General features: G+C 40.4%; 1 protein-coding gene across 2 annotated transcripts; it reads right to left on the minus strand.

The window, feature by feature from the left end:
• Window positions 1-1,849: 1,849 nt before the first annotated feature.
• On the minus strand, window positions 1,850-16,781 carry LOC104953710 (regulator of G-protein signaling 3-like). Of its 2 annotated transcripts, none has more exons than XM_010780690.1 (5): window positions 16,308-16,781; window positions 6,304-6,405; window positions 5,271-5,332; window positions 4,124-4,290; window positions 1,850-3,972 (listed from the first exon to the last, which is right to left on the minus strand). In XM_010780690.1, the coding sequence occupies exons 1-5, from the start codon at window positions 16,412-16,414 to the stop codon at window positions 3,772-3,774; spliced, it is 639 nt and encodes a 212-aa protein (XP_010778992.1). In that variant the 5' UTR covers window positions 16,415-16,781; the 3' UTR covers window positions 1,850-3,771. The 2 variants fall into 2 exon arrangements, with proteins under 2 accessions (XP_010778992.1, XP_010778999.1); XM_010780697.1 differs by lacking the exon at window positions 16,308-16,781 and adding an exon at window positions 6,706-6,923.
• Window positions 16,782-26,411: the final 9,630 nt, after the last annotated feature.

The raw sequence follows: 26,411 nt of genomic DNA on the forward strand, positions 1-26,411 counted from the left end.
CCCATAGGACAAGACATGGGTATCTTTACAAGGTAGCACAACATTGAAAAAGTGCTGTAAAGATAATAAAAGAGTGACTCCATATCCGTTAAGATAAGAGAGGGAAACTGTGGAGGAAACATTAATGGCCATATTTGGTAGAGCAGGACACAAGAGAGGAAATGCTAGCTGGCGTGTTTTTGGGGTTCATGTGACAGCTGAATTTGAAAACAATGACAGGCTCTATAATATGGTTTACACAGATGACAGAGAGGAAGGAAACATAAACAAAGGATTTGGTGAAGGAATCCAGCTCCAGTGCGGGCCCTCCATTGTATGGCATTAAAGATGAAGGTAGAAACAAAAATACAAGCGTGGCTTCTGAAGACAAAGAGTCGACAGGGATTGGGACGAAGAGGAAACAGGACGAGAGGCGATAGTAAGGTTGATTACAATTCCTTTTGGGAAAAGATGCTGTTTCTGTCAAAACAGATGGCAGCTGGTAAAGAGGATTAGTTACTTCTGTTTCCAACACTACTTCAGACTGATCAACCCCCCCAAACACAGACAAACACACACACACGGACAAACACACACACACTGCGCTCACAGATCTTCAACTGTTTCCTCTCATCCCAGCCCAACACTCGACCCTGTGTCACACTCACTGGAAGAACAACACAGCTGGGATCAGGAGGAGTCGTGATGTTCCAGATCCATACGACTCCACTCCATCAACCAACATTTTGGACTGTTGCCAAAGCATGGAAGACAATGTATTTGTTCCATTTGTATCTTCATAGATGTGGGATTTATTAAAGAGAATCCTGTTGACAACTTCAAACTTCCTGTTGTAGTGTTGGCCATCATTACCCCAACCAATGAGGTTACGTCTTCGATGTGTTGAGTGTCTGTCTGTAAAAACATCCTAATGTTCATGTCACTTGAAAGGGCTTAGCATGGGATAAGGATCTCATTCCTCTGCATGTTTTTAAAGCTAGGCTAAATGAAATGCTTGTTGATACTATGGGCACTTGTAAATGTCTATAACTAGGTAAATGTATCCTGTAAATATAATGTATGATGTCCTTTATTGTTTTATGTTTCATGTGGAACCTATATGCGGCAGGTCTCCCTTGACATAGAGATCTATGATCTCAATGGGACCAATCGGATTAAATAAAGGTTTGAAATGAAAAAATGAAAGGAAGAACCCATCCAGATACACCTAAGTGTGTATTTTCACTTTCATAAACATTCTGAGGCATTTAGCCTTGGCGTAGGTCAATGCTTTCTGACTTCCTACTATCTTTTGGTTATGGTAATATTATTGTACTTATAGGAACAAAGTGACATTAATTTGAATAAAGGGGATGTAAACAAAAGCGTTCACACAGTTAGACAGGTTTGAACAAACCTACAAGTTAGCAATATTATTCAAGCAGTGTATTTTTGGGGTAAAACCCAAATGTTGGTAAACTGTGTGCATGACTAGGACATTCACATTTAAACCAGGAAACAGACGGTAAACTGTGGATATCCCTCTAACTGCTCTTGTTTTAGATGTCAAATCAGTTTTCAGTGTTTCAATTTTGTGAGGATGTTATCATTGAGAGGAATTAATTATTGTTCAGTTACTTTTTGGATAATAACCATATTATCTTTCTTGGGGAAAGTCAATCAAGAGTTCAACACTGATCTTCTCACCCCTGCTGTAAGGGAAGGAATGCATTCCCAAAACGTCAAACTATAACTTAAGGCAACTTTATACAACAGTGTGTTACATTTGTATCAGTGCATGCTTATGGGCATGTTTGTGACCAATACACATTGGCAAATGAATATTACAAGAATAATCAGACAACACATCTCACTTCATCAGTTGGTTGGTTTATTTATCATTAGCATGGACACCAAATGTACTCTACTGTTTCTCTTGCTATCATAGGAGATGCATTTTGAATTGTAAACAGTGAAAATGATCAAATGCATTTCAGAAAACTCCTTACAAGCAGTGTATGACCAGGGAAAAGAGCAGATTGTGCCTGCTCTAGCTTTTTCTTTTAAACAATACATGTCATCTTATAGTTTCGAGTCTCTCATATTTACATAGTTACAGCTGGGTCCCATGTTCACCAGCAGAGACCTATGGGTTTGATGTTTTTCTTTGTTTTTAATGTGTTATCACAGTTTTCTTAAAGAATTATATTTACAACCATAACAGCCCCCAGCTGCCTGCTGCCAGGGGTTAACACACAGTTAGAATCACTTGCTTAAAATTAATTAAACTACTTATGGTTCTTGAAAGTTTACGTTGTAAGTCAACCTTATAGCTCTATGTGTTTTTCTCTCTTAACAAATACAGTTAATACAGAGCTCAAGCCATTCATCTTTCCCATACAAATTCAAAACTATACAAATAAATGAACAAACCAAACATAACAATCAAATAAAAAAACAATATTGCACTTAAAGTTCAGGCATTGGACCTGTTTAATGGTTAAGAGGAAAGTGAGAGCTTTTTAGCTGAGTGCTTTAGAGGAGGTGAGGGTGTCTGTAGAAGCATCCAGCAAGTTAATCTAAATAAATAGGCAAACCTTTGTACAACATTTTTTTTTTTTCCTCCAACAAGAAACGAGCAACCTCTTGTGTATTGCTCAGGAGAAACTGGGAGTGCAGGTTGGAACGCTAAAGCATAGAAAAACACTGAGTGTGTAGAAAAACCAAAGATAAACCAAGCTGGAACCTGTCGTGGCAATGTCCTGAGAAAAAGCTTCCTCGATTAGTCCAGAATGAGCTACAATGGTAAAGCAAATGTCGTTTGGCTGCTCGGAACATTTTATTCTTCAGTTTTCGTTCCTTGTTGTAAACAGTCTTTGGAGACAGGAAGCAAGTCGTCTTTTTTTCTTCCGCTACTGGCTTTGAATGCGACTTTAAATGTCTTTTAATGTGAGAGTGACACATATCTGCGTTTCATCACAGCTCCAGTCCATCCGTTATTTATACGTTTGTGTTCTTTACCCATTTCTGTCTCCATCTTTGTCTTTCCACAGTCTTGGGATGCACTAAGGGGAAAGCTGTTTGCAGAAGCTTTACAGGAGGGTGCAGGTGTTTAACAGAGATGTGCGTGAAACAGCCATTATGCTAGCTTTCATTCAGACATCCTGTTTTTTTTACCCCTCTTTTAATACAGTTTGAATGAGAAAAAAACATGAAGGGAAAGGACTTTGTGTCGTACCGACAGCTTTGAAGTGGCTTCACAGAGAACATGGTGGAGGAAAGGAGGGGATTTAAAGTGGGAGTCTTAAAAGGAAATTAAGGAAAAAAAGTGACAAAACAGTACCGGACTGTCTTCATGTCTGCAGGGTTTTCTGAGCAACCCCTCTTTCTTCTCCAGTACAACTGGGGAAAAACGTAGAAACACAACCAAAAGACTGACACCACAAAAAAGAGAAACAGTGATCAGACACTAGCTCCTGCTCCAGCCCTCGCCTGTGGGCTTCTGTACTTTTGACACAACCATCCATCCATCCATTCATCCGTCCATTCATTCATCCATCCACCTGGTAACTGTGTAAACTACATTCCTTTGCAGTGCCATAGCTTTGCCACGTCCTCTCACATCACAACAACAATAACAAAATCATAGTGGACAGGATGACATACACAACCAAAAAGTAAAAAAAAAAAAAAGGCAAACAAAGACACCTCCCGCCCGCTCTACTTTTTTTCAAGTCTGACCCTTTTTTTCTCTCGACATGATTCTCTTCTCCATAGATCTTTTCAGGGCTCTTATGAAGAAGATGAAGTCGGAGTGGAGCTAGCCTTTTTTTGGTTGATTAAGTCCACGTAGAGTTCTGAGCGCAGGAATCGGGGGTATGAGTCCTTCTCCATCAGCCCGTATATCCGCCTCTGTGCTAGGTCAAAGCAGGAGCGTGTCACATTCTGCAGGTTGTCCTTAGTGTGATCTCTGGTGTAAGAGTCCAGATTGACCTGCAGGGAGAAACAGATCAAAACAAGTTAGAGAAGTGCACAAAGATACTTTGAAGAAATACCAGGAGGAGAAATGCATGTTGTTGTTTTTTTTGCAGGAAGCTGTTTTGATGCCATCCCCCCCCCCCTGTGTGTGTGAACTCTCACTCACCTCTTTACAAGACTGGATCGCGATGTATTCTGCAAAGATTTTCTTGGCTTTGGAGGCCATCTTGGACTGCGACTTAACCTTCTTGTATTCCTCACATGCGAGCCAGAATTCCAGATTCTCCTCGCTGAACTCGGTGCGCAGGAAAGCTCTGAACGCTGCCAGGCCATCTGAGAGAAAGCAGAGAGGAGGAGGTGGAGAATAAACAAGAGGAGAGTTGACTCGAGTGCCATGGCAACCTCACAGCCCAAGCGCTCCTTGGAGTTTCAGAGACCAAAATAGCGCTGTGACGGCCTCTTGAATCATGTGGTTGGAATAAAGTGAGGCATAAAAAAACCCTAACAACACTGCGGGGTACATTCAAGTCTTAACATCTTTAAGGTGACATCACCCACCCTGCAGCATGACATCTTTGCATTCCCCTTTACCCATGCTGTGAATGAACAAAGGGAAGACTGTTTCAGTGCAAGAGGAAAATGACTAACTCGGGCACTTTTTTTTCTAGTGTAAAAGGGCTAATTCTGGCACTTTGGGCATTTCAAGTTTCAATCCAGTGAATGATTTGAGGAAGAAGGCATCCAGAAGAAAGAATAGCAGGAAGCTGTGTCCACCCACTTCTCCCGCCTGCACCTTTCCGTTCCCATGAATCACCCACGCCACGCTGATAAGCAGAGCCAGTGAAGGCAGTCATCTCTTACCTCATTCTGGTAAGCAGGAGTGAGGTAAGAGGAAATAAGAAGGGGGGAGAGAAAAGAGGCCAACTGAGCCCAACGAGGAACAGATGTCGGGCTGGCTTTCTATCGGCTTTTGAGAAGAATTGGGATTCAACAGTGGGGAAGATAAACTGTGTGGGGGGGGGGGAATAGCAACACACTTGCAGGTTGCCTGTTTTAGCCTGTGTGTGTGTGTGTGTGTGTGTGTGTGTGTGTGTGATCCATATATCAGTGCATATGTTTCCCTGTGCTCCCCACCCTCCCCCCGCCACCTCATGCAACCACTGTATGTCTACATTAACCAAGTATCTACAACAGTTTTGCACTTTCATCATGTTGCACAGTCTATCAAAAACAAAAAGACACATGATAGCCATGTAGGTTAAGGAGTAGATGAGAAACACAAGACATACAAAAGGAATACAAAAGTGACTTACATTTGTGTGCCAGCAGCTTATCAAGCGAGTCCCCCCATTTGAGTGCTTCCTCTGCGGTGGGCCTGCAGATAAAAGCAGAGCGATTCTTTAACAAGCCCATCTCAGCCAGGTTTCTCATTGTGTGACCCATCCGCAGAACTTTGTCTATGCTGTGTGGACGAGTGGAAACCGATGCAGGTAATTCCTCTCCGTTGTGTCCCTCCTCTCTAGTCTACTGCTCTTCTCCTCTCATGCGGTTCTGCTTTGTGAAAGCTGAGAGCACTGAGAGCCATGAGTTTATCTGCTTTACCCTGGTGGGGGGAAGCTTATATATTCCCACTCAATGCCACTTGGAAGGAGGGAGAGGAGGGGCTCCAGCCAACCAATGGGGATGTGTTGTCAGATTTAGAGACCTCCTCCCCCACCATTGTTTGGCTGCCCCCTGCTGCCTCTCATTCTTTCTGTAGACTGCTGTAAAGCATGCCTCTTTACAGGGATCATCTGTAATACACATCTCAGGTCTTAACTTATACTGTAAAACAAGTTTGATATGTTATCGATTTTACATTTTAGTGTATGTGGATGTTTTATGTGCCTTTTTTGTTTTCAGCAGACATTCATGTTGAAAATTAGTTTTAAAAATGCTGTTTTATTGTTTATTTTACTGTTATGTCTAAGAAACAATTAAGAACAGATATTGCATTCATATGTTGAAGCAGCTGCTTGTCAATGTGCCAGCTTTTTAAAGTTATAAAATGGAAGACATTTTAATACATTTATCTATAACAGCATACGCTATATTTTACATTATCTATATAAATAAAAATCCAATGCCAAGACACAAAATTAGCTATCTCCCCTTCAAATGCGCCATTGTTAAAATAAACATTCTCTCATTCATTTCGTTAACGCCACACATTACAAGCACCCTCCAATCCCTGCTGCTGCCCACATGTCTGTCTGCCAAGGCCAGCTCATCACCAGTTGTGGCAAGACCCGGAAAACAGTCTCACTCCCACCCACATGCACACACTGTCAGGAAGTGGCCACTTACTTGACTGACTTCATAGATTTGTCTAACTTGCTGGCTGGGTTGCTTCCTGGGGATTCATTCCTCCTCCGCAGGAAAGCCAGCCGATTCTTCATGTCTTTGGCCCTGGGTGAAGGACAGATAGAGAGAGGGAGAACAAAGGGGAGAGTGAAGGAAAGGTTTATGATAACAGAAGGAGAGTTAAGAAGGTAAATGGAATGAGGATGAAAGGAATGATAAAGGGGACAGAGGAGGTGGACAAAAGGAGACATGGGAAGAAAGTGTGTTGAGCCCGAGTCCAAAGTCCACAACTAAAACAATCCAAGCCAAGGGAATCACCCATTAAGATATTCCGCATTGTAAATCCACATGAAATCAAACCCACAAAAGCCAGAAAAGGTTGAAAATAAACGTTGTATTGTGTACATTTTAGTCTTCAGCCAGGTGTGTCAGCCAAAACTTTTCTAAAAAAGCGGCTGTCAAGCTCCCTTTCCCCGCTTCGTGTCAGCGCCTCGCCTGTCAATCTAATATCTCTAACAGTCTTTCGTGTAGATGCGTCCCTGGCAGGTTCCTCGGCAGGGACTGAGCGAATGTGGCAGAGAAGGAGGAGAGAGACTCAATCCTCACTCCTCTGTTTCATCACGCCATCTCCATGTGCCTAGAGGGCTTGCTGAGAGGGAGGTGACCCAGGGCCGAGGCAACAGGGCACAGTGACCCCTATTCTGCTGCTCGCCTGCAGCAGCATCCAAAACCCCCTGACCGACCTGTTTCACCTTCGAACCATCACACACACACGCTGCCATCATGCGCCACCTTAAATCTCACACAAGGTGATACACCAACCCTCGGTCCCCAAGGGTTCGTACAGAATCCTGCGCATTCCCATAATCCCATGGTGCCTGTCCTGGCTTTTCCCGACCCGGAGCACGTGCTGCCTCATTGGGATGTGACCTCACTCAACACCCATTTCCTGAGTCCCTGCTTTTGATTTCCACTGTGGATTGGCTGGCCCGCTAATAATGCAGCACGGCGGTGTGAGCTAATCACTGCAAGCTGTGCCACCGCCAGCCATCAGCCCCCAGGAGGGCATGTACACCCCAAATTCGGAAACAAGGCTTCCAGTTATAGACACTTATGATTCTAACGTGCACACACAGGGGGTTGGAAGAACTCACAACTGCGGATTAGCACAAGAACTGTACAGAAATGTACTTGGATAGGGATTAAAGAAACACCCACATGTATATGTCAAAGAACCCCGTCTGCACCTGTGCCAACTCATGCCCACTTCACTGGTGCCTTCATGCCTATCACAGGTGTCGGAGAACTCCCAGTCTCCACCGGTGAGTGATGGGAAGTGGGAGAGATAATTTATGCGTGCGTAGATGCACGGTGGTTACATTCGTGGCTGCGGGACCGAACAGAGAACACAGTCAGCTGTCTGGTGTGAGGTTTTCCAACTGCCGAAGGACAGGAAAGGTAGAAACATGCCCGCACACATGATACAACATGACTGCATGAGCTGTTGGGGAACAGCAGCTGAATAGCTCCTTTAAAAATCACGATGAGTGCGACTTTGTGGGTGTATTGATTTTGGTTTGTTTGGGTTTGGGGGGGTTAGCTGGTGCAGATTACTTTAGGTGATTCAGAAAACCACAGGAGGCCTTTTTCAGCGCATTTCTAAAGTTCAGGAGGGTGGAAATGCCAAATGAGTGAAATAGAAAATAGATGTACAAGCAATAAATAGAAAAAGCAAAAGCATCCATCAGTGTGGATATCCGGAATGTGGAAGGTTTTTCTTTTTCCCGGGCAAGATAAGTGGAAAAAGATTGAAATTCCCAAAATAGACTCAAAACAAAAGACAGAGTGAAAGACGTTTAGAGGACACATTTTAAATGAATTCCACATCTAATCCTAAGAAATACCGGACCGGCCACACAGCATCACTGGTGGAGGTATGACTCATCCATTGATTGAAACAACCTCTGTGTCCTGTATGAAGCAGGATTATACCAGATGCTGAACTGCTGTATTAAGACCTCTCTTTTATTACAAACATCAGGGCGCTCTTAGGCAGTACCCCTGTGTAACGCTTACATTTGCCAGCCTGAAGGACATTATCACGCAAATAAAAACTCTCTTGCTGTTAAATAAACTCATAACATCAGAGCGGGATTCATTAGATGGTTCTATTTGTAGGCCGCTCGAGGCAATTAGGTCTTGAGCGGTTCATGTGTTAGCTCCAAGACAGCCTCCTTCTTGTGACGAAGAGAAGTGTTTTATATGGGCTGGAAAATATTTTCCTGGCCTGACAAAAGACACCTTATTATTTATGTCTGGCTTTATACAAGCTGAGCCCGTGTGAGTATGATGTGACAATGATGTCATGGCAACAGTCACTTTAAGATAAATGTATGTTTCTATCCTGCCACCATGTGGGTGTCAATGGATACTGCAAACACAACACATGGCATTTTCCTGCCTCAAGCAGAACTGATTGCCTGAAATTCTTCTATTCCCAATAATTGGTGTCAACACTGGAAACAGCTTGATCCTACATAATCCTAGGATCTATACTTGAATACAGAACTGAAACTATTCTTGAAAACATCTCATTTATATTGCATATCATGTAGCTGCCTCATTCAAACCACTTTACATTGGCAACTGCAGAAATCCTTTTCTCACCTCTGCATAATAGGTCACACTGTGGGAGGTGTGGGAAACTCAAGCCATAATTGAAACTGCCTGCATGGTTATTAACTCAATGGGAGTCAACAGCAACTCCGACTTGAAGGAAGGCCACAATACTCCTCCCTAAATGTGGGCAGACACATCCTTCTTTCTTTGAACAGCGACAGCCAGTGGGCTAACATTCATGTCTGTGACCTCCAGACGTAGAGGATTGCATTGTTATAAAAAACTATTAGCATGTTGAGTAAAACCTTCTTGGGTGGAACTCTAAACACTTAACTCTGACTTACAACAAGAGGAGAAATGGACTGATTCAGCCACACTCTTAGGTCAACTTCAACCACGGTCACAGATATCTCCTTATCAGTTTTATTCAATATCATAGATGGAAAGTAGTGTTGTACTTGAGTCTATTTCGAGGAATGTCACTCAAGAATGATATTGCACCCAGTTCTCTTAGCACCTAGTGCTAATGGCACCTCTCACAGTCTCTCACGTTGAGCACCTCTGTATTTAGAGTTGAAACTAGAGATGTCCCGATCCGATCACGTGATCGGGGATCGGAGCCGATCACGTGATTTTCAAAAGATCGGAATCGGGAGGAAAAAAATCGGGGATCGGGATTTTTTTTTTTTTTTTTTTATAAATACTTTTTTTTCAAGTTTTTATTCAATGTTACAAAACAAAAATGACCATGTTCAAGTCTTAAAGTCATCCTGAGGCCTTAGTTTTGGTTTCAAATTACACAACATCATGTATGTGTTACTTCTTTGGGGCTTGTTTTCATAGACCTGGTTGCTTATTTCTCTCAAATCTGGCAACAGAGTGGGCGCAGTGTCTAATTGTAGCAGTAAGCTAACGAGTACTGAAAGCTTTATTTTGTTTTGATCCAATGCTGCACAACTGAACTGATCCAATGCTGCTGTGAAAGAAAGAAGCTATATCCATGTTGGATAGAATATCCAACATGGATATAGCTTTAAATAAAAAAAATAACCTTAAGGGACAACTTGAATGCTTTTTTCTTTTTTTTCTCTTAATGCATTGCAAATTGTCAAAATCAAATGATCGGAATCGGATCGGGAGCAAAAAAAGGTGATCGGGACATCCCTAGTTGAAACTTTACTGTATCTGCAAATAGCTCCCCAGCACTAAAACCATTCACAGTGTACACTAATGACACACACTGAACCCTCCACTTAATCTGCTAAAAGACAGACACATGCTCTTTAAAGGATTATCAAATGATGACGATCTTTGATCCAACATGTTTGCCGTCCATAAATGTATGCTCCAATACCCAGCAAGCTCACAAAATGCCTATGTTTGCAGCATGTGAACACCTGAGTGTCTGTTTGTGTCTTTGCAAGAGAGCGATGTATGTGCTTGAGTGAAGAAGTGAGAGGTTTTCGTCTCCACAATTATCTGCAGGTTTCCGTCCTCTTATTCCCTCTTTGCTTGGCTCACATTATATACACTAATAGCACCCCACCGGCTATTCCTGGTGCTCTGGAAAGTAGGCCGCACTCCCAGGGAAAGGCTCTGGGAGCACATGGTCGAGAACTGCAGACAGACACACTGCAGATCACAAAGAACCATGCTAACACAAGCCAAATCCACCGGCCCATTTCATCCCACCTTTGTTGTTTGCTATGTAGAGCTTTGTCTCCCACAAAGAGAGGACTCTGCCCTTTGTAAAGCCTATGAGATTTGGGGTGCAGTGATGAGTACAGAATTGAAATACAGTCAGTGAGAGCAGCAGCCAAGTTTCAAGCATGTTTCTGACTCCCTCTGCCACTTTCTATTTAGAGAAGGCTGTGTATGCAGAACACGCCACACCAACAACACTGTTGAAGCGCGTGGCTCTGTGTGTGCCTCTGTGTGAGAGTATTGGGTCAAGGGTTGTGTCAGTGTGTCTGTAACACTTGAAATAACATTTCTATGGCTTGGGCTCTGTCTAAAAAGATGATTACACACTGTAACTGTTTGTTCTGTACTTTGCTCACATACAAAATACTCCAGAGAGGTGACAGATGACACACTGTAACACAAAAAGAAAGAGAAGTGCCTCACAACAAAGAAAGTCACTCTACCATGTTCCTAGAAGCAAAATGAAAAAGGGAATTGTCCTAAATTTCATCCATAAATATATCGCTATGTCATTCACAGTCTCCCTCGATCAAACCCCCCAAAAAGCTCTATTTCTGAGCACACTCACCTTCCTAGCCACCAAGACCACATGAGCAATCCTATTCCTGAAATCCAGGCTGCGTATAATAAGAAAAAGGGGCAGCCTCGAGTTAGAACTCAAAACTCCTTTCTCCAAAATAGTTTGAGCCCTTTGGTCTCACGGGGGTTTCGTCTCCCTCACTGCGACTGTCAAATGAGATCCATGTAGAGGTCAGATAGCTTCCTACCAGCTTTAGAGCATCGATTCCTGTGGGATGTATCACAGCCCCCTCCCACGCTTCCCTCATCCTCTCTTCTGATGTCTCTTATTCTCGATAATCAAAGTGCAGATGAGCCTTGCTCTTACCTTTCCAGGTACTTCTCTGAGAAATCAACCATAGTGTGAAACATGGGTGCCAGCCTGTACGCAGGTTCACTTGGTGGGTGTGGAAACAAGACTGCATGAAAGCGTGTGTCAGGAGGTGCTCGGGGGCCAGGGGTTTGTTTGACAATCACATTCCTCTAACCCCTGAGAGGATGTGTTGGAGCTTTATATAGTTTGGGGGGTCTGGGGAAGGCGGACCCTGGGCTAACCCAATCACCACGCAGAGTTAAGAGAGCACAGATTCCTTCCACTGGGGTCTGGAGATTTTTGTTTTGTTTATGGGTTGGTAAGTGGAGGTGACAGTTGTCTTTTGAGGAAAATCAATGACTTTACTAATGTAAGGAACTGTTCATCTGTCTCAGAGCAAATCAGTGGTATAAAGCTCTGTTTTAAGCATCACGCTACAAGAGAGACTTAAAAAGCATCAAAGTATCATATTATCTCGTCTGTAGTTTGTGCAGTGAATGCTTGTTCGCGTTAAATTGAATTCAATAAGTAATAACTGGCTTAGTTTCTGTCTGAGTGACAATACAATCTAATCTATTCAATCAGGAACTGAAAATACATGAAATTGAAAATATTTGTAGTTTTCTCCCTGTTTACTTTATCTGATGGGGTTTAGTCATGTTTTAAACATGATGTTACAACCTCAAGTGCTGATGCTTGATTCAAGGTTGTGTGTTGTCCCTCTGATGCAATAAATGTACAGTCAGTGTAAGTCCAGACAGAGTCGTGTTATAAGTTTAATGTATGAAACTTAAGGTCTATTAGTATGTAGAAATCCAACTTTGTCTCAATCTAACAAAGTTAATGAAAAAGCGTTAACAAAGTTCTTGTGGGGAATACAATTCCACAGATTCTACACATCAAAGCTTGCTTCGAGGCCTTTGGGGGTGTTTCTGCATGAAAACTGTCAAAAGTAATAAACAGAGTTGCCTCAAGTCATGCTACTTTATTAGATTACAATTGAAATGATGGCGGTCAAGTTGCATTGTGTGATGATAGAAGGATCTTTATTGTCACTGTGCTTAGAACAATGAAAATTGGGGTGAAGTAGTTGCTAGGATTTGACAAGTAAGAAGAATGCATGGAATAAAAACGAATCGACAATGTTGTAGCAGTGCAATGGGTAACATGTGGAGCACTCTTTAAAGCACTATTGTCTCTGGTAATGTGCAATAAGTGCCCTAAGTGTTCACACCTTGAGATCCAGCTGTTATTTCCTTGTCTTTGTTATTTATTTTTTACAAGGTGATGAGATGTTCCCTTTTCAGGGAGTCCACTTAACTGTAAAAGACGTACTTGTAGATGTATTTATATAATCTGAAAGGCGAAGGCGCTTTTTAGACATAATGGCTTTGAGTGGTTCACATAATGTCAGCACTGATTGTACAACAAGGTCAGTGCACATCAAGTCAAACTAAAGAACTAATGTTCATTTCTGCCAACTTTCACGACACACAAAAGGGCCCTCACATGGATTTTGGCAGCAAAACCATGAAAAAACAACAACAACAACAGGTGAAATCAATTGTGTGCCTGGGAACTGCTACAAGGGATGGCACAGGATCAAAACTGTGAACAATATTACTCTCTCAATACTGAGAAGATAACATCAGGTTACAAATATATATAGAGAGATACATATATACATTTATATACAGAAACACAAACATACAGATGTAATATGCTGTGTTTGTAATAAAAACGTCTCTCTCCAATTGTCAATATTTCTTGCCTTTATGAATCAAACTTTGATACCTTGGAATAATCTACATTTCCACACAGATCTCTCTGGTACGCTAGTTGATGGAATTGTATTGCTTTATTGCTACTTGCTGCAAATCACCGGTTGGGAAAAAGCAGTATAGTGCTAAGTGCAGGGATATATAGCTCGGGGTAGCAGAACACCTGGAGTGGGTAACAAAATGTGTTAAAAGGAGGAGAGGAGGCTGAGATAATGTGGACAATGTCAGGAAAACAGCTGTGCTGGGTCCAAAACACTAGACACAGGAAGTACATTCGTACAAAAAGGAGAGAAGAAAGAAGTGTAGGAAGCGCACAGGGGGAAGAAACAGAGCAGAAGAGTGAGCATGTTTAAGAAGTTGATTGCTTTGTCTTTGTTATTGTAAACGATGCATATGGACCCAGTCGTTTGTAGAAGAAGACAGATGTAACATGCTCTCACAAGTAAGTATCATTTCACCTCTATGTGATCAATTTGATTCTTTTCATGCATGTTTGTATGTCAAGAAATGCTGTCATCTTTGTGTCATTAATGATAAGTAGGGTGCTTAAGGGAAGAACAACAGTGTTTACGGAGCAGGATGAACATATTCCAAGTTGCACACAATGCACAGAACAGGAGAAACATTAAGAAGAGAGGAAATAATATCTGCTGCATCTACTACATCCCCAACTCCAAAATAAATCCCATGGCCAAAGGTCAAAATACCTTCTTTAAGCTATACATTTCTGCATTTTAAATTTAATTTGACCAGATCAGATACTTTTTGCCACTAATCTCCATCTACACGCTCCAATGCCTCAGTGTTTGTTATATTTAATATCAGCCTCCAACATCTGGAGGAAATAATTGAATTTACTTTATGTTTAGTTGTATAGAAAGCCTCAGATTTCTATCTATAGCAGCCAACATATTGCATTTGTATTCCTTGGAGGTACACAGAAAGATATTGTATTGGAGGTATGTTTATTGGTGTGATTTCATATTAATAAGTAGATTATTGCCCCGGGTGTTGTTTAGTGTGGCGAAATGAAAAATGGCTGGATATGGGTCTAAAAGATATTATAAGAGATGGCAGGCTCAGATTATTGAGGATAATATGGAAACTAAAAGACACGTGCGTAAACACTAGTGCTCATGAACTTCTCATATTGATTAATGATGCCATAAAATGGTTGCAATCAATGATGGAACTCATTTTGTCTACAAGAGACAGAGACGAAACCTTTTCTTCTTCATCAGCATCACACCTATGCAGTGCAGTGCCTTTTAAAAAGCCACAAACACAGGTGAAACCATTTAAGGTAATTAGTGTTGCACCTGGCGGGCATTTACATCGCAGAGGGACAAGGAAAAGACAGAGCCTGGTCAACTATAAAAAGAGTCTAAATTACTTACTTAGTTAAAAATCTCTTAAAATAAGGGTATTTATGCAAGTGAAGAGGTGGTAAAAAAAAAAGCACAGTGTCTACATACAAAAAAAAAAAATACTAAGTTTACAACCCTAGTACATTTCTTAGTAAACATGTTTTTTTTATGAAGTACTGTGTTCATTTAAATCACAGTTTTGATTCCTTTAAAAACCAAACCAGAATCGTCAGCAAGGACAGAATGATGAGTAAGGAGAGATGAGCTAACATCATGATTCATGTTTGTTTACCTACTGTAGTAAGAAAATCACTGTTTGCAGATCATGGCCTATGAGCTATGTCCACAAATGCTGTTAGCCAAGTTGCAAAGTGTGGCTAGACTCAAATTGATATAACTATTTAACTTGTTATTTGTGTACCCAGTCTGACGTTAAATACAATTGCTCCTTCTTCTTACATTTATTAAAAATGATCACACATTCTAGATTTAATACTGCATTTTAAGGAAATAAATAACATGTTGGAAACCTAAAAAATAAACGATGTATGCTGTTAAGTGTCTGTGTTATTAATGCAAATAAAGCTGGTCTGAAGCAGTTTTGCAGCAGTGGACAAAAGGCAACATATTCCAGATTCAGGGAAAAGGCTGTGGAATCTTAATCACTTAATCTGCTGGTTAACTAAACAACATAAAAACTCAGCTTTTGCAGAAGAATGGGCAGCCATCAGGCCCAAGGACAGCCACTGTGAGTGGTGTCATTGTCCTCTCGGCGTGAAATGTGCTTTCATCTTGATGAACAGGAGCGTGAATAAGGCTCATTGAACAGCTGATGAATCACTGAGGCGTCGACACACATCTTACACACCTTACTTCTCACACGGGCGAGAATGTCAGACACACATGTGTTACTACAGCACACACATCATTCTCCACTTAATTAAGTAGATGATGATCAGCACTGGATGATTAGCTTTCACAGTCACCTTAAGCCTCAAACGTGCTTCTTCATTTGCAGCTCTGTGAACACCTGCAGGTTTCGCTCAGGCGGTCACAGCGGTCAAAATATTTGAATGCACCATTAAAGTGCAAAGAAAAGTCAAATCTGAAACTTATTTTTACATTGACATACACTAAAGTATCCAATAAAGAGAATAACTTTTAAGGTTTTAAATGTAGCCATTGTTGTGTGTATATCTCCTGGCATGTTCCCTAATCCACTCACACCTATACAACACGTTGTCAGGTGAGCCCTGGGGTCTCAATTAACCCCCCATGTGCTTTTTGTTATCACTCACCGATGGTTTAAATATGAGTAAAGAAAAAAGTAATGGATGTTAAAGCAGGGTTTGAAATTAAGACCCTTTTCTGGATACACAAGTTGATTAAATTAGCATGAAAATAAAAGGCTGACTGAGAATTGAAAGCAAAGCCGGTGAAGGAATTTGTCATCACAATGAAAGATATTTTGTGCTTGCTCTCACTCACTCTTATTCCTTTTCGTTCTGACATATTTGTAATCCTTAGTCAAGGCATGTGTTTCCAAATATTGTCACAAGTAAAAACACAACATGCTATTCCCTGTTTACAACTTTCACAATGAGCAGATGGTGAAACTGAAAAAAGACATACACCAAAAAGAAAGGGATTTGCTTGAGTACTTACAGGTTCTTGGATTTCTTCTTCTTTGTTCCTTCGGGGCTGACCTCGCAGCTACAGGGGGATCCGGCGCTCAGCTGAGGGGAGACGAAGGAGAGCACACACTGCATCATCCACCCTCCACACAGAGAGAGGGCTCTGTAGCCTCATGCAGACACTGGGGCTAGCTTTAACTAGCTCCAATAGGCAGTGACAACTTAAGTCAGATAGCAGGCTAGTGAGTCCTCAATGTGTCCAGTTAGGCTACACTGAGACTAGTCGGTAACACACACGGTCAGCCACCAAAATGAATAATCCATAACAGCAGTCCATAGTGTAAATCCCACAAGGCAAAGCTCTCAGAAGTGTGTGTTTTGCGGAAAACAGTCTGACTGTGTGTATGCAGCAGATGGTGTTTGTCAACAGAGGACAAGAAAGTAAGGAAAATCTGCGAGAGTGAGAGAGTGCGAAAGACCACGGCTGTTATTTCTGCTGGCCTCCAACTGTGTCCCTAGGTTGGAAGTGTTGAGCCAAGACCCCCGGTTTCACATTACACTTTCTGCCAACCCACCATTTCCATTGGTTAAAAACGAAAAGGAAGTTGCTGCAGGGTGGGGAAGGGGTCAATCTCTACTAATCTCAAGGCCTGAAGCTGCCCCATTGTGTGTGTGTGTGTGTGTGTGTGTGTGTGTGTGTGTGTGTGTGTGTGTGTGTGTGTGTGTGTGTGTGTGTGTGTGTGTGTGTGTGTGTGTGTAAGTGTGTAAATAATGAGCCATTGTATTACAGGAACACAGTTGAATCTGAGCTAGATACTGGCAACAGCTGCTAACACATGGTGTAATGTTCTCTATCTTGGTGGGACCTAAGTGAGTTTCAGCCTTGAGAGTGAGGACATTTTGGAGAATTGGGTCCATTTTTGGCTGGCCTTCACTTCCTCAAGGTGCTGTTTTAAATAAAACTGACACTACACACACCTCCTGTATGCTTTAAATGACTAAGTCACTTATAATGGACTCCAAATGTCTGTAGAAACCTTTGAGAAGTCCCAACTTCTACCAGCAGTAACATAACAACCCATATTTACTTTCTCTGCCATAAAACGTTTTACCATCGGAATCTACCGTAAGTGCCTGAGTTCATGCCGGCAGCTGTTGTTATCCATCAGTGAGAAAGCTACACACTTTTCACTTCTTGCGAGAAGATCAAAACCAGCTGTTCCCGCCTGTTTCCAGTCAATACTTATTGTATCCTGGCTTTAGATTTACTTTCAACAGATAGATGCAAGAGCTTTATCAATCTTCTTAGCTAATAAAGTGAGTGTGAGTTTTTCAAAAAATGTCAAACTATTCCAATAAGGTTCCATTTCATACTGCAATGTTAATAATGTAATGTTAAACACGCATCACAGCGACGAGGGACCTCATATTAACACAACCACATGGATATGTTTTTGTGTGAATGCCAATTGTACATCCATAGTGAAAATGTGTTTTCTCATTGTGTTTGTGGGACCATAATTATATTGTAAACAATAATGCTAATGCCCATTTGCAAACATATCCTGCTTTATTCATCTATGTAAAGCCACCCTCCATAACACAACTGCCTTTAGTAATATCCTGTTGTGTTTTTTCATTGTTTTTAACATAGTTGCTCGGTTTTGTCTGTTTACAATCCTTGATAGAAGTAGAGCATCCATCTTCCATTTGATGGTCAAGTTAGGAAGTGTACGCTGTAAGGCTCTGCCTAAAGTCACTGTTGACTGTGAAAGGTGAATGAGTGTACGTTGTGTAGGTATTGCCTAAAAATAGAAAAACTTAAGAGCAGGGACAACATATTTGTGTAGCTGCTGTTTGATGCTATACTGACAACATTATCAATGTTTTAAATAAGGTAAAAGATTGTTGGTGCTTTAAGGTATTTAAAACAAGAGTTTGAGGAAAAGACAACTTTGAATATGATGAAAAAACAGGGACAGGTATTAAGTAATTCACTCTATAGAATACAAACTTTAAATGTAGTGAACTGTGTTCTTCAATTTTAGACCTAGAATCAGTTATATTTGATATCATTTATATCCTCCAGCTCCAGTAACTTCATTCTCCAAAAAGTGCTATGTTAGCTTTGATGAGCATGTATTAAGTCATTGAGGGTCACAAGATAAATTGAAATCTAATCAGTAAGCTCAGTGCAAACAGCAAACCAGGGGAATCATAACCCCAGTGGAGCCATTGGACAGGCTTTCCCCTGAAACCACAATAAACAATTGAAAAACAATGCAAGTTTGCGATCTCCAGAGACGTTTGTCCCGACGAAGTCCCTGGGACAGGATTATTCAGGGGATTTAGGAGAACAAGTTATGCTGTGTGGCCATCACAGACCAGAGAGGGATAGTCTGCATGATGGGTCAGTCTTTGTCCACTAGCCGCCCGCACGTAAAGACTGGATGCTCATTCACACCAGAATGCTATGTTTCAGCTGGATGAGATACACAGGGACAGGGAAATGTGTCTTGCTGCTACAACAGGCATCAGCAAGGGGTTAATAAGATGCATGTTTACAATCATAATGTAAAGGGTGCATAATGTCTGAATACATCTACACACTACCAACCACATTTGCAGCAGTAATAAAAGAACAATGTGGATGGTATCCAAGCAGAAGCAGTGAGCAATCTAAGGCTGGACCATAAAACAGAATATTTTGTAAAAGATAGGTCTATATCTATTTTAAGGTATTCTATGTTTCTTTTATTTTTACGTATTCCTTCTGGCAGCCAGACTCCACCTGGGGCCCCTCTACACACAAAAGTGACTTTTACACACAACACACACATTCTCACACACACACAGTCTGCCTGGCAATAACCAGAGAGGCATAAAAAGTACTTTCTAAAAATAGCCCCAGTGTGTGTGTGTGTGTGTGTGTGTGTGTGTGTGTGTGTGTGTGTGTGTGTGTGTGTGTGTGTGTGTGTGTGTGTGTGTGTGTGCTCATGTGTATAGACTCCACGGATGCCTCACTGAAGACAGTAAGAAAACACACGATCTGCCAAAGACCACACGACAGTTAAGCCCCCCCGAGCATGGGATGCAGATGTTGACACGCCGTTATGGGTTGTGGGGTGGCAGATACAAAGATAAAGGTTTACAATGGCTGCATGTGTGCTGCACATGTTTCCTTTTTTAATACCTTTTTCTACATTCCTAGTATAGATACATGCAACCACGTGGGAGGGCAATGCTATAAACTTCCTGGCAATGCTGAAGTAAGTTCTAAATTAACTTATTATTATTAGCGTGTTCATTCAGCCAAAGTCAAGTGAGCTTAGTGTGTGTGGTTGGGAGAGAAGATAGGAAAAAACAAAGGGCTGCTATTCCGATTAGACAAGGACCATTTGCCTGTCTTTGTCTCAATAAACTGTGCATTCTTAACTTAGGCTCTGCACTAACAAACACATTGTAAAAACAATATTCTAAACACAGCTCTGAAACATTCTTGTCCCAGACTCAAAGTCCTCTGAAAACCTAAAAGGTGAAGAAATGAATATTGGTATTTGTGTTTTTAAACTTCTTCTCACAACTTGAACCCTTTAACCTCTACATCTTTTCTTCATCAGACCTCCCTCAGACTGCTTCCTTCCCTCTAATTCCATGGTTTCTTTTTATTTCAACAATTAATTGACAAGAACAATGTTTTAGGGACTCGTGAAACCCATTTTTGTTCAGTGCAGCTTTGGATTTGTGCTACATGTTAAAACCTAATTTTCTGACATTGCGTGGTTCTACTGTGTGATTGTGTGTGGAAAGACAAGAGGTGGAGCTAATATCTGTAAGAAAAAAAGGAGAAACATTTGTTGGTACTTCTGTTTGTATTTACTTTCAGTTTCTGCTATTAAATAAATAAGAGTGCCTTAAAGCTTAACCACAATCGCTGTTTATCAGGATGTAGAATCTATAAAGTGCACAAGTAGAGGAAGAAATGATCCCTAAAATTGTCTCCATGTGACTCTCCAAACCAGACTGCACTACTTTAATTCGCAGGATGTATCTGCTATTGGGGATGCAGAAAACCTGGTTGTAAAACGTCCTACTTGCAAATTCATGTGTAGTTACAAAAGCTATGAGTCATTTTCTATTTCTCAGTTTTATATAATTGAATTCACGTTTTTTTCTTTCTAACCTACACTATTTTTGTTTCCTTTTAACGTCAAACTACTTTGCTGCCTTTGAAAAACTGACAGTGAATGAGCAATAGATAACAGTAGGTTTGTTTGACACATAATGAGGTGGGAATCAAGTCAATTTTCACTCGCTATCTTTGTGAGAGTCAGGCTCATGTTCATTATTAGGCTGTAGCGTCGTCTAATATAGAAAACTGTTTTATATAACAACTAAACTAATAAAAGAACTGCATTAGTTTTAAGTATGTGTGTTTTTTTTTGGATGAAATCACTCATCTTGACTTATTTTGATTATGAGTATTTCTCATGGACACGGACTATTTTCTATACTGGGCTTCAGGAGAGCTGCAGTTTAATACAGGTGTATTTAGTATACGCATTAATTCCAGGTGTGACTTACCCATTAATAATGGCCAGTGTGAATGTGATCCCGAAGGAGATTTATTGAGCAATTCTTTAGTTAGTCTAAAGTTATAATAACTTTCAGTCTAAACAGGCCTTATTTTAATTTGCAAAAATACAATTCCGCCAGCTGTTAATATGTTGAACTCTAATAGCAATTAATTTGCATAACCTGTGTTAGATTACTGGGCAAACAACCTGACACAGCTTGCTTGTTTGATGATAATGTTGGCCATTTCTTGGCCTTGACGACTGTTTGCACTTCCTCGTAGATCTTGGCCAACGAGTAGAAAGAAAATAAGAAAAAGGAGACAAAAAACAGAGCTCCCTCTCTCCGAAGGACATTGGAGTAACAATGGAGCCTTTATAGGAGCCAGAAAACACAGCGAGATATGGAGGAAAAAGATTGAATAAAGCTCCAAACTAAAGAATAAACAAAAAAACGTGGGAGAGAAATCACAAAAACAAATGCTGAACCCATTTTTTTCTCATCGTTCTTTCTTTGATTCATAACAAAGTTTTAATTTGTTGAGAACATTTCTCTGACGCGTTTGACTCTATAATTGTGTTATTAAATAACCTAAACATAGCCTAAATGCCATGTATGGTTTTCCATTGTTTCAATTTATATCACAGGAAATATTTTTTCCAACTTCCTTTACATATAAAAAGGACATTTTGGGGTGGAATAAACTTGTGGTTGTAGAGGAGGGGGTATGATTGTGTGTATGTGTGTGTGTTTCTGAGTGCTTCTGTAATTGGATGTCAGCTGCTGACACATTCACAAAATACACACATACAGTACAATGGCAAAACCACAATATGCACTAATATCTGAAAATAAACTCAATGGCCCACAGACAGGATACTGACTCATTCCTACTCAAACTACATAATGAAAGCAGATACAAAAGGTGCATTGTCTGCAAATGTGTGTGTGTGTGTGTGTGATGTTACCACACTGAGAGAGAGGGCATATATGTGTGTGTGTCTGTTAATGAGCGTGTGTGTGTGTGTGTGTGTGTGTGTGTGTGTGTGTGTGTGTGTGTGTGTGTGTGTTTCTGCATGTGCTGCTACACAGTTGTGTGTGACTATACTTCAATCTTAGCCAGCTAAACGTGCTGATCAAATAACTGGCATGCACATAAAGTACACAGCGTACTTGTAGCCTCACTGTATGTACACATATGGCTCTAAATACAGAACACACAGGGACTCCAACAAAAGGTTGTGATAGTTAAAGGTTGCTGCAGCCGTTGATCTCACCATTTTTTTTGAGATTTTCTGCGCCAATTTTACATGTTAGTAATAGTTAATAAGCCAAGTATATTAATAATGTTAAGGTAAATTAAAGGCTTTTGTCAAGTTATAATTAGATAATGGACAAATCAAAGCAAAATATGATAATTTTGGTAATTGAAGCTGAATCTTTGCAACTAAATGCATAGGCACGTTACACCCTGATAATGATGTTTTAGAACATTATTATGGTTGAAACACTTTCCACTACACTTTTATACAATGTCCTGCCTGCCTTTACCTGTGACCTTTTATAATGTTGTAGTATTATCTTTGGTTATATGTGATCCAAAGCCTACGTAGGGTGTGAACTTGTGTGCGTTAGTGCCAGTGTGTTTTGTGCACATGTGCATATATATCCGAGAAACCATCTATCAATATTTATGTAACCGATTCCCAATTCAGCTAAAATACTGCTATGGCAACGGGCGCTGTAAACACCTCCACTCAAACAAGACACAACTCTGAGGCCTTCTGGATCCTCTCTTGGATTAGGCCAACGTCAAGCGAGGGCTTTGTTGTACCAGTAACAGCATCCAAGTCTTGTCACTTATTGCCCTTACTGCTAACACTTTAGGGCACTAACGTGGGCAGTAAGCACAGGTCTGCTGAAATGGTTCCAGTGACTAAGTACCATGACATCGGGACATCGCGTCTTACGAAAGAAAGACATCATCAAAGCCCTGAACAGCGTTTTCATTTAAAGGTCACTGAGGAGATGTGATTGCGGCTAATAACTGTTGATGTTCCTTCTCGTTATTGGGTTAGTCATGTTCATTGTCGTCATATTCATTTGATCTGTATGAGCAACTGAGACTAACTGAAACAAAGTCCTTTATCAAAGCCATTTCCAGGCTTTGAATTATGTTATATTGTTCCATTATTATCATACAAGAGCATGGCCACTGTTTTTCCTGTTTTATCAAATGTCAGCGCTGGTAGCAAGTGTCATGTAATCTGTTACCATGAGGATAGAGTTAAAAGTGAAGTACCAGAGGCCGCTGTGTTTCTCACATTCAGCGTTTGACTTTTGTGTTCAAATTGGAAACAAACGGGAACATTTCTTTGCGAATCAAAGGACTCCATTATATTACTCATTCTCATTGTATTACAAGAATATCAGATTTAATGGATGGAAACAACTTGTTCCCACACTCCTTCACACATGGTTCACTGCAGAGACTATCCAGGTAGCTCATTAAAAAATGTATAATCACAAACAGCCAAAGAATTGCTTGAGCGAGAGCTTAATGCTCGGGGCGGGGATTTGTAAAAGTTGAGTGTATACAGAGAAAGAGAGACAGAAAACAGGTACACAGGCTGAGTTTTTGGTCGTATTGTGTCTTCCCTGGTGAATAACAATTGGTGTGAAATCTGATAAGGTCACAAGAAGCAACATTTAGTAAAGATTTTTGAATAATCCTGCCAGTTTTGTTGAAAACAACCTGACTCTTAACCCATTTGAGCACTTTCAGTTTTAAACCCTTCAATGAATCAGTATAATAAAGATACATGTTTATTTTTATATGATGCCTTTCTCTTATTTTAAAAATGATTCGGCAGTTTTCCACCCTCCATCTTATGAAGGACTCATTTACACACACATATTTAGAAAATGTTAGGATTATAGTCAAACATCATGAAATGTCATGCTGACCTTTGGCAGGGAAGAAAGAAATGATGTGAAGAATATATTTAATAAGAAGAAGTATTTGTATTAGTCAAAGTCACAATCAAATCTCTATCAAGAGGACTCTGTTATCACATCTTCTCACTGACAATGAATGTTTCTATTTCAAACTGTAAGTCTGGTTACCTATGAAGCCAAAATATCTTAACTTGTCCTAATCTGATGGAAAACATTATCCCAGAAAGATGTCTATATTTAGTGAACAAGATGCAAACAAAAAACAAACTTGCTAAACCCCTCCCCTGAAAAACAAATGTGCAATAATAGCAACTGTTAAGGCCAATCAAGTTTTGAGTTTGAAGCATTTTGCATGGAGCTGATACTCGGTATCTAAAAAGTTGTTTAGCCTTGCTTAACCATAACACAAGATAGCTCAAGGAATGGATTGAACAGTGGATGTATCTGATTTAATGTGAACAGTGATCTATTCATAGCGGTAGGTGTTTATTTGTAACGCCAGCTAAAACTCATTACCAGTCAATCATCAAAGCCTCTTGTTAAAGTTGAGATTAATTTGTATATCCAACCGTATGTGATTTATCCAACCTTGATTTCTAATATGCATCTTAAGAGGGCTTGATTGGAGCAATAAGTATAACATGTAATCACAAAACATTTATACTGTAGATTAATAGCAGGGCTCGCAGGCTCTGTCCTACGGCACACAAATAAAGCACCTCCTACAAGTCAGCTGATGCTAGGTAACTATCCTCAGTTGATCAAATCTGCTGGTGACCACTCACATTCAAGCCAATAAAGTTGACATTGGCAAGAAAGAGAAACCTGCTTTATTGGCCCCTGTGTTAAATCAAACTGCAAGTAAAATACATATTTGCCATGCATGATTTGAAACATTGACAGACATAGAGACAGTAACTAAGAGGGGGATTTCATGATATCTATTTGTGTGGGGGTGCTTACGCCTTTGTATGTGCGTGCGCGCCGTGCGAGTGTGTGTGTGTGAGATTGAAGTGTGCCACAACTTCTTCAACAGACAACGCCTTAAACTGAAAAACATCACATCCAGTTCCTTTGCATTTTTTTGACAATAGACACTTGAGTGATTCAGCACTTTGCTGACTGTCCTGGAAGCTCGGTCAGTTCGCTCAGTAAATATTTACATGTTACTCAATTAGATATTGGCTGGACAAATTCAGCCTGGCTGCATCTCACATGGATTTGAACCCTGGAGACCTTTTGTTCCCTAAAGGCCATTCACTGTAAAATCAAACAGAAAAATAACGATTGTTTACCTAAAATGCTATCCATTCCATATCCATGTAAAGAATACATGTTGATTCTGACGTACACCTCTGCCCTCGACATGTGGAACATTTGCTTCATGTTTGGACAAAACAACACTTGAAGGGATGCTTATTGATTCCTTGTATTTTTGACTGGTTTCCACGAACCTCTTATGCCATTCATTCAGTAAAAAACATAAACTCTGATTACCTCTGGACTCACGCACTGACCCATGCGAGGCACTCACTGCAGATTTGATATCAACAAGTTCTGTGCTCTCCTATACAATAACATTTGAGATAGGACAAGATCACAACAAGCAACATGCGCATTAAGGCCTGAGGAATGATGGGAAGTCAGCGCTAAGAGTTTAGTCTCAGAAGACCACAGAGTGTAGCGGAGGTACTTAAGGATAACCTATCAGTACAACAAGTTTACAAATATTTCTCTGCGTGGGCCTGAAATAGCACTTTTTCCTGTAACTGTTTGTCCTGTTCATCCAGGAAATTTGGAAAACTGCAGGTACAAACATATCTTTGTGTACTTTGTCCTGTGCTTTTCTTAAAGGAATCTTTGAATCTTTCAAGTACATTTAAATAAATTAAATAGCGCACACACATCACTGTACTGGAATTGTCTTTCCAAAGGTTATTGGCTTTTTATTATAGCCTATAGGACAGACTATTATTATTAATAAATAGCATTTGTATAGGGCCTTTCTTGACTAAACTTGTGTTTTTATTGTGTCTCAAATTATGCTCTGGTGCTTTTATGACTTCTTAACATGTGGGTTCATTGATCATTGTACGCCTCCTATATGGATGTCTTATTGTTTTGTCAAGCACTTTGTGACTTTGTCTGTGAAAAGCGCTTTATAAATAAACTTTACTTACTTAAAGGAACCTTAACTCATATCAGACAAACTCAAATAACACAACAACAGAAAAACTAGTGGTATTGTTTACAGGGGATAACAGATGTAACTAAGTCCAAAGGGCATAGGATTCTTCGTACACGGGTGGGAGCATGTTGTTTGTTTGCGTTCTATTTTTGGGTTCTTCCATGTTTGTGATCGATTCGTTTTTTTGGATTTAGCCCTGAAGTACAAAGGTGTGTCAGACAGTATAGATGAGATAAGATATACTTTATTGATCCCAATTTGGGACATTTTGAAAGATAAAGCTGTGTGCACTTCTGCCAGCAACAAATACGTATGTACCATCCTTGAAAAACACAATTTCTTGAGTTTTGACAATTTTAAGTCTTTTAAAAGTATGTGCTTTTTTTTCTAAATGTTTACATGGACTGGCCCCCC

The sequence above is a fragment of the Notothenia coriiceps genome, unplaced genomic scaffold (genome assembly GCF_000735185.1).
Source record: "Notothenia coriiceps isolate Sejong01 unplaced genomic scaffold, NC01 NC01_scaffold00000490, whole genome shotgun sequence".
NCBI classification, from domain to species: Eukaryota; Metazoa; Chordata; class Actinopteri; order Perciformes; family Nototheniidae; genus Notothenia; species Notothenia coriiceps.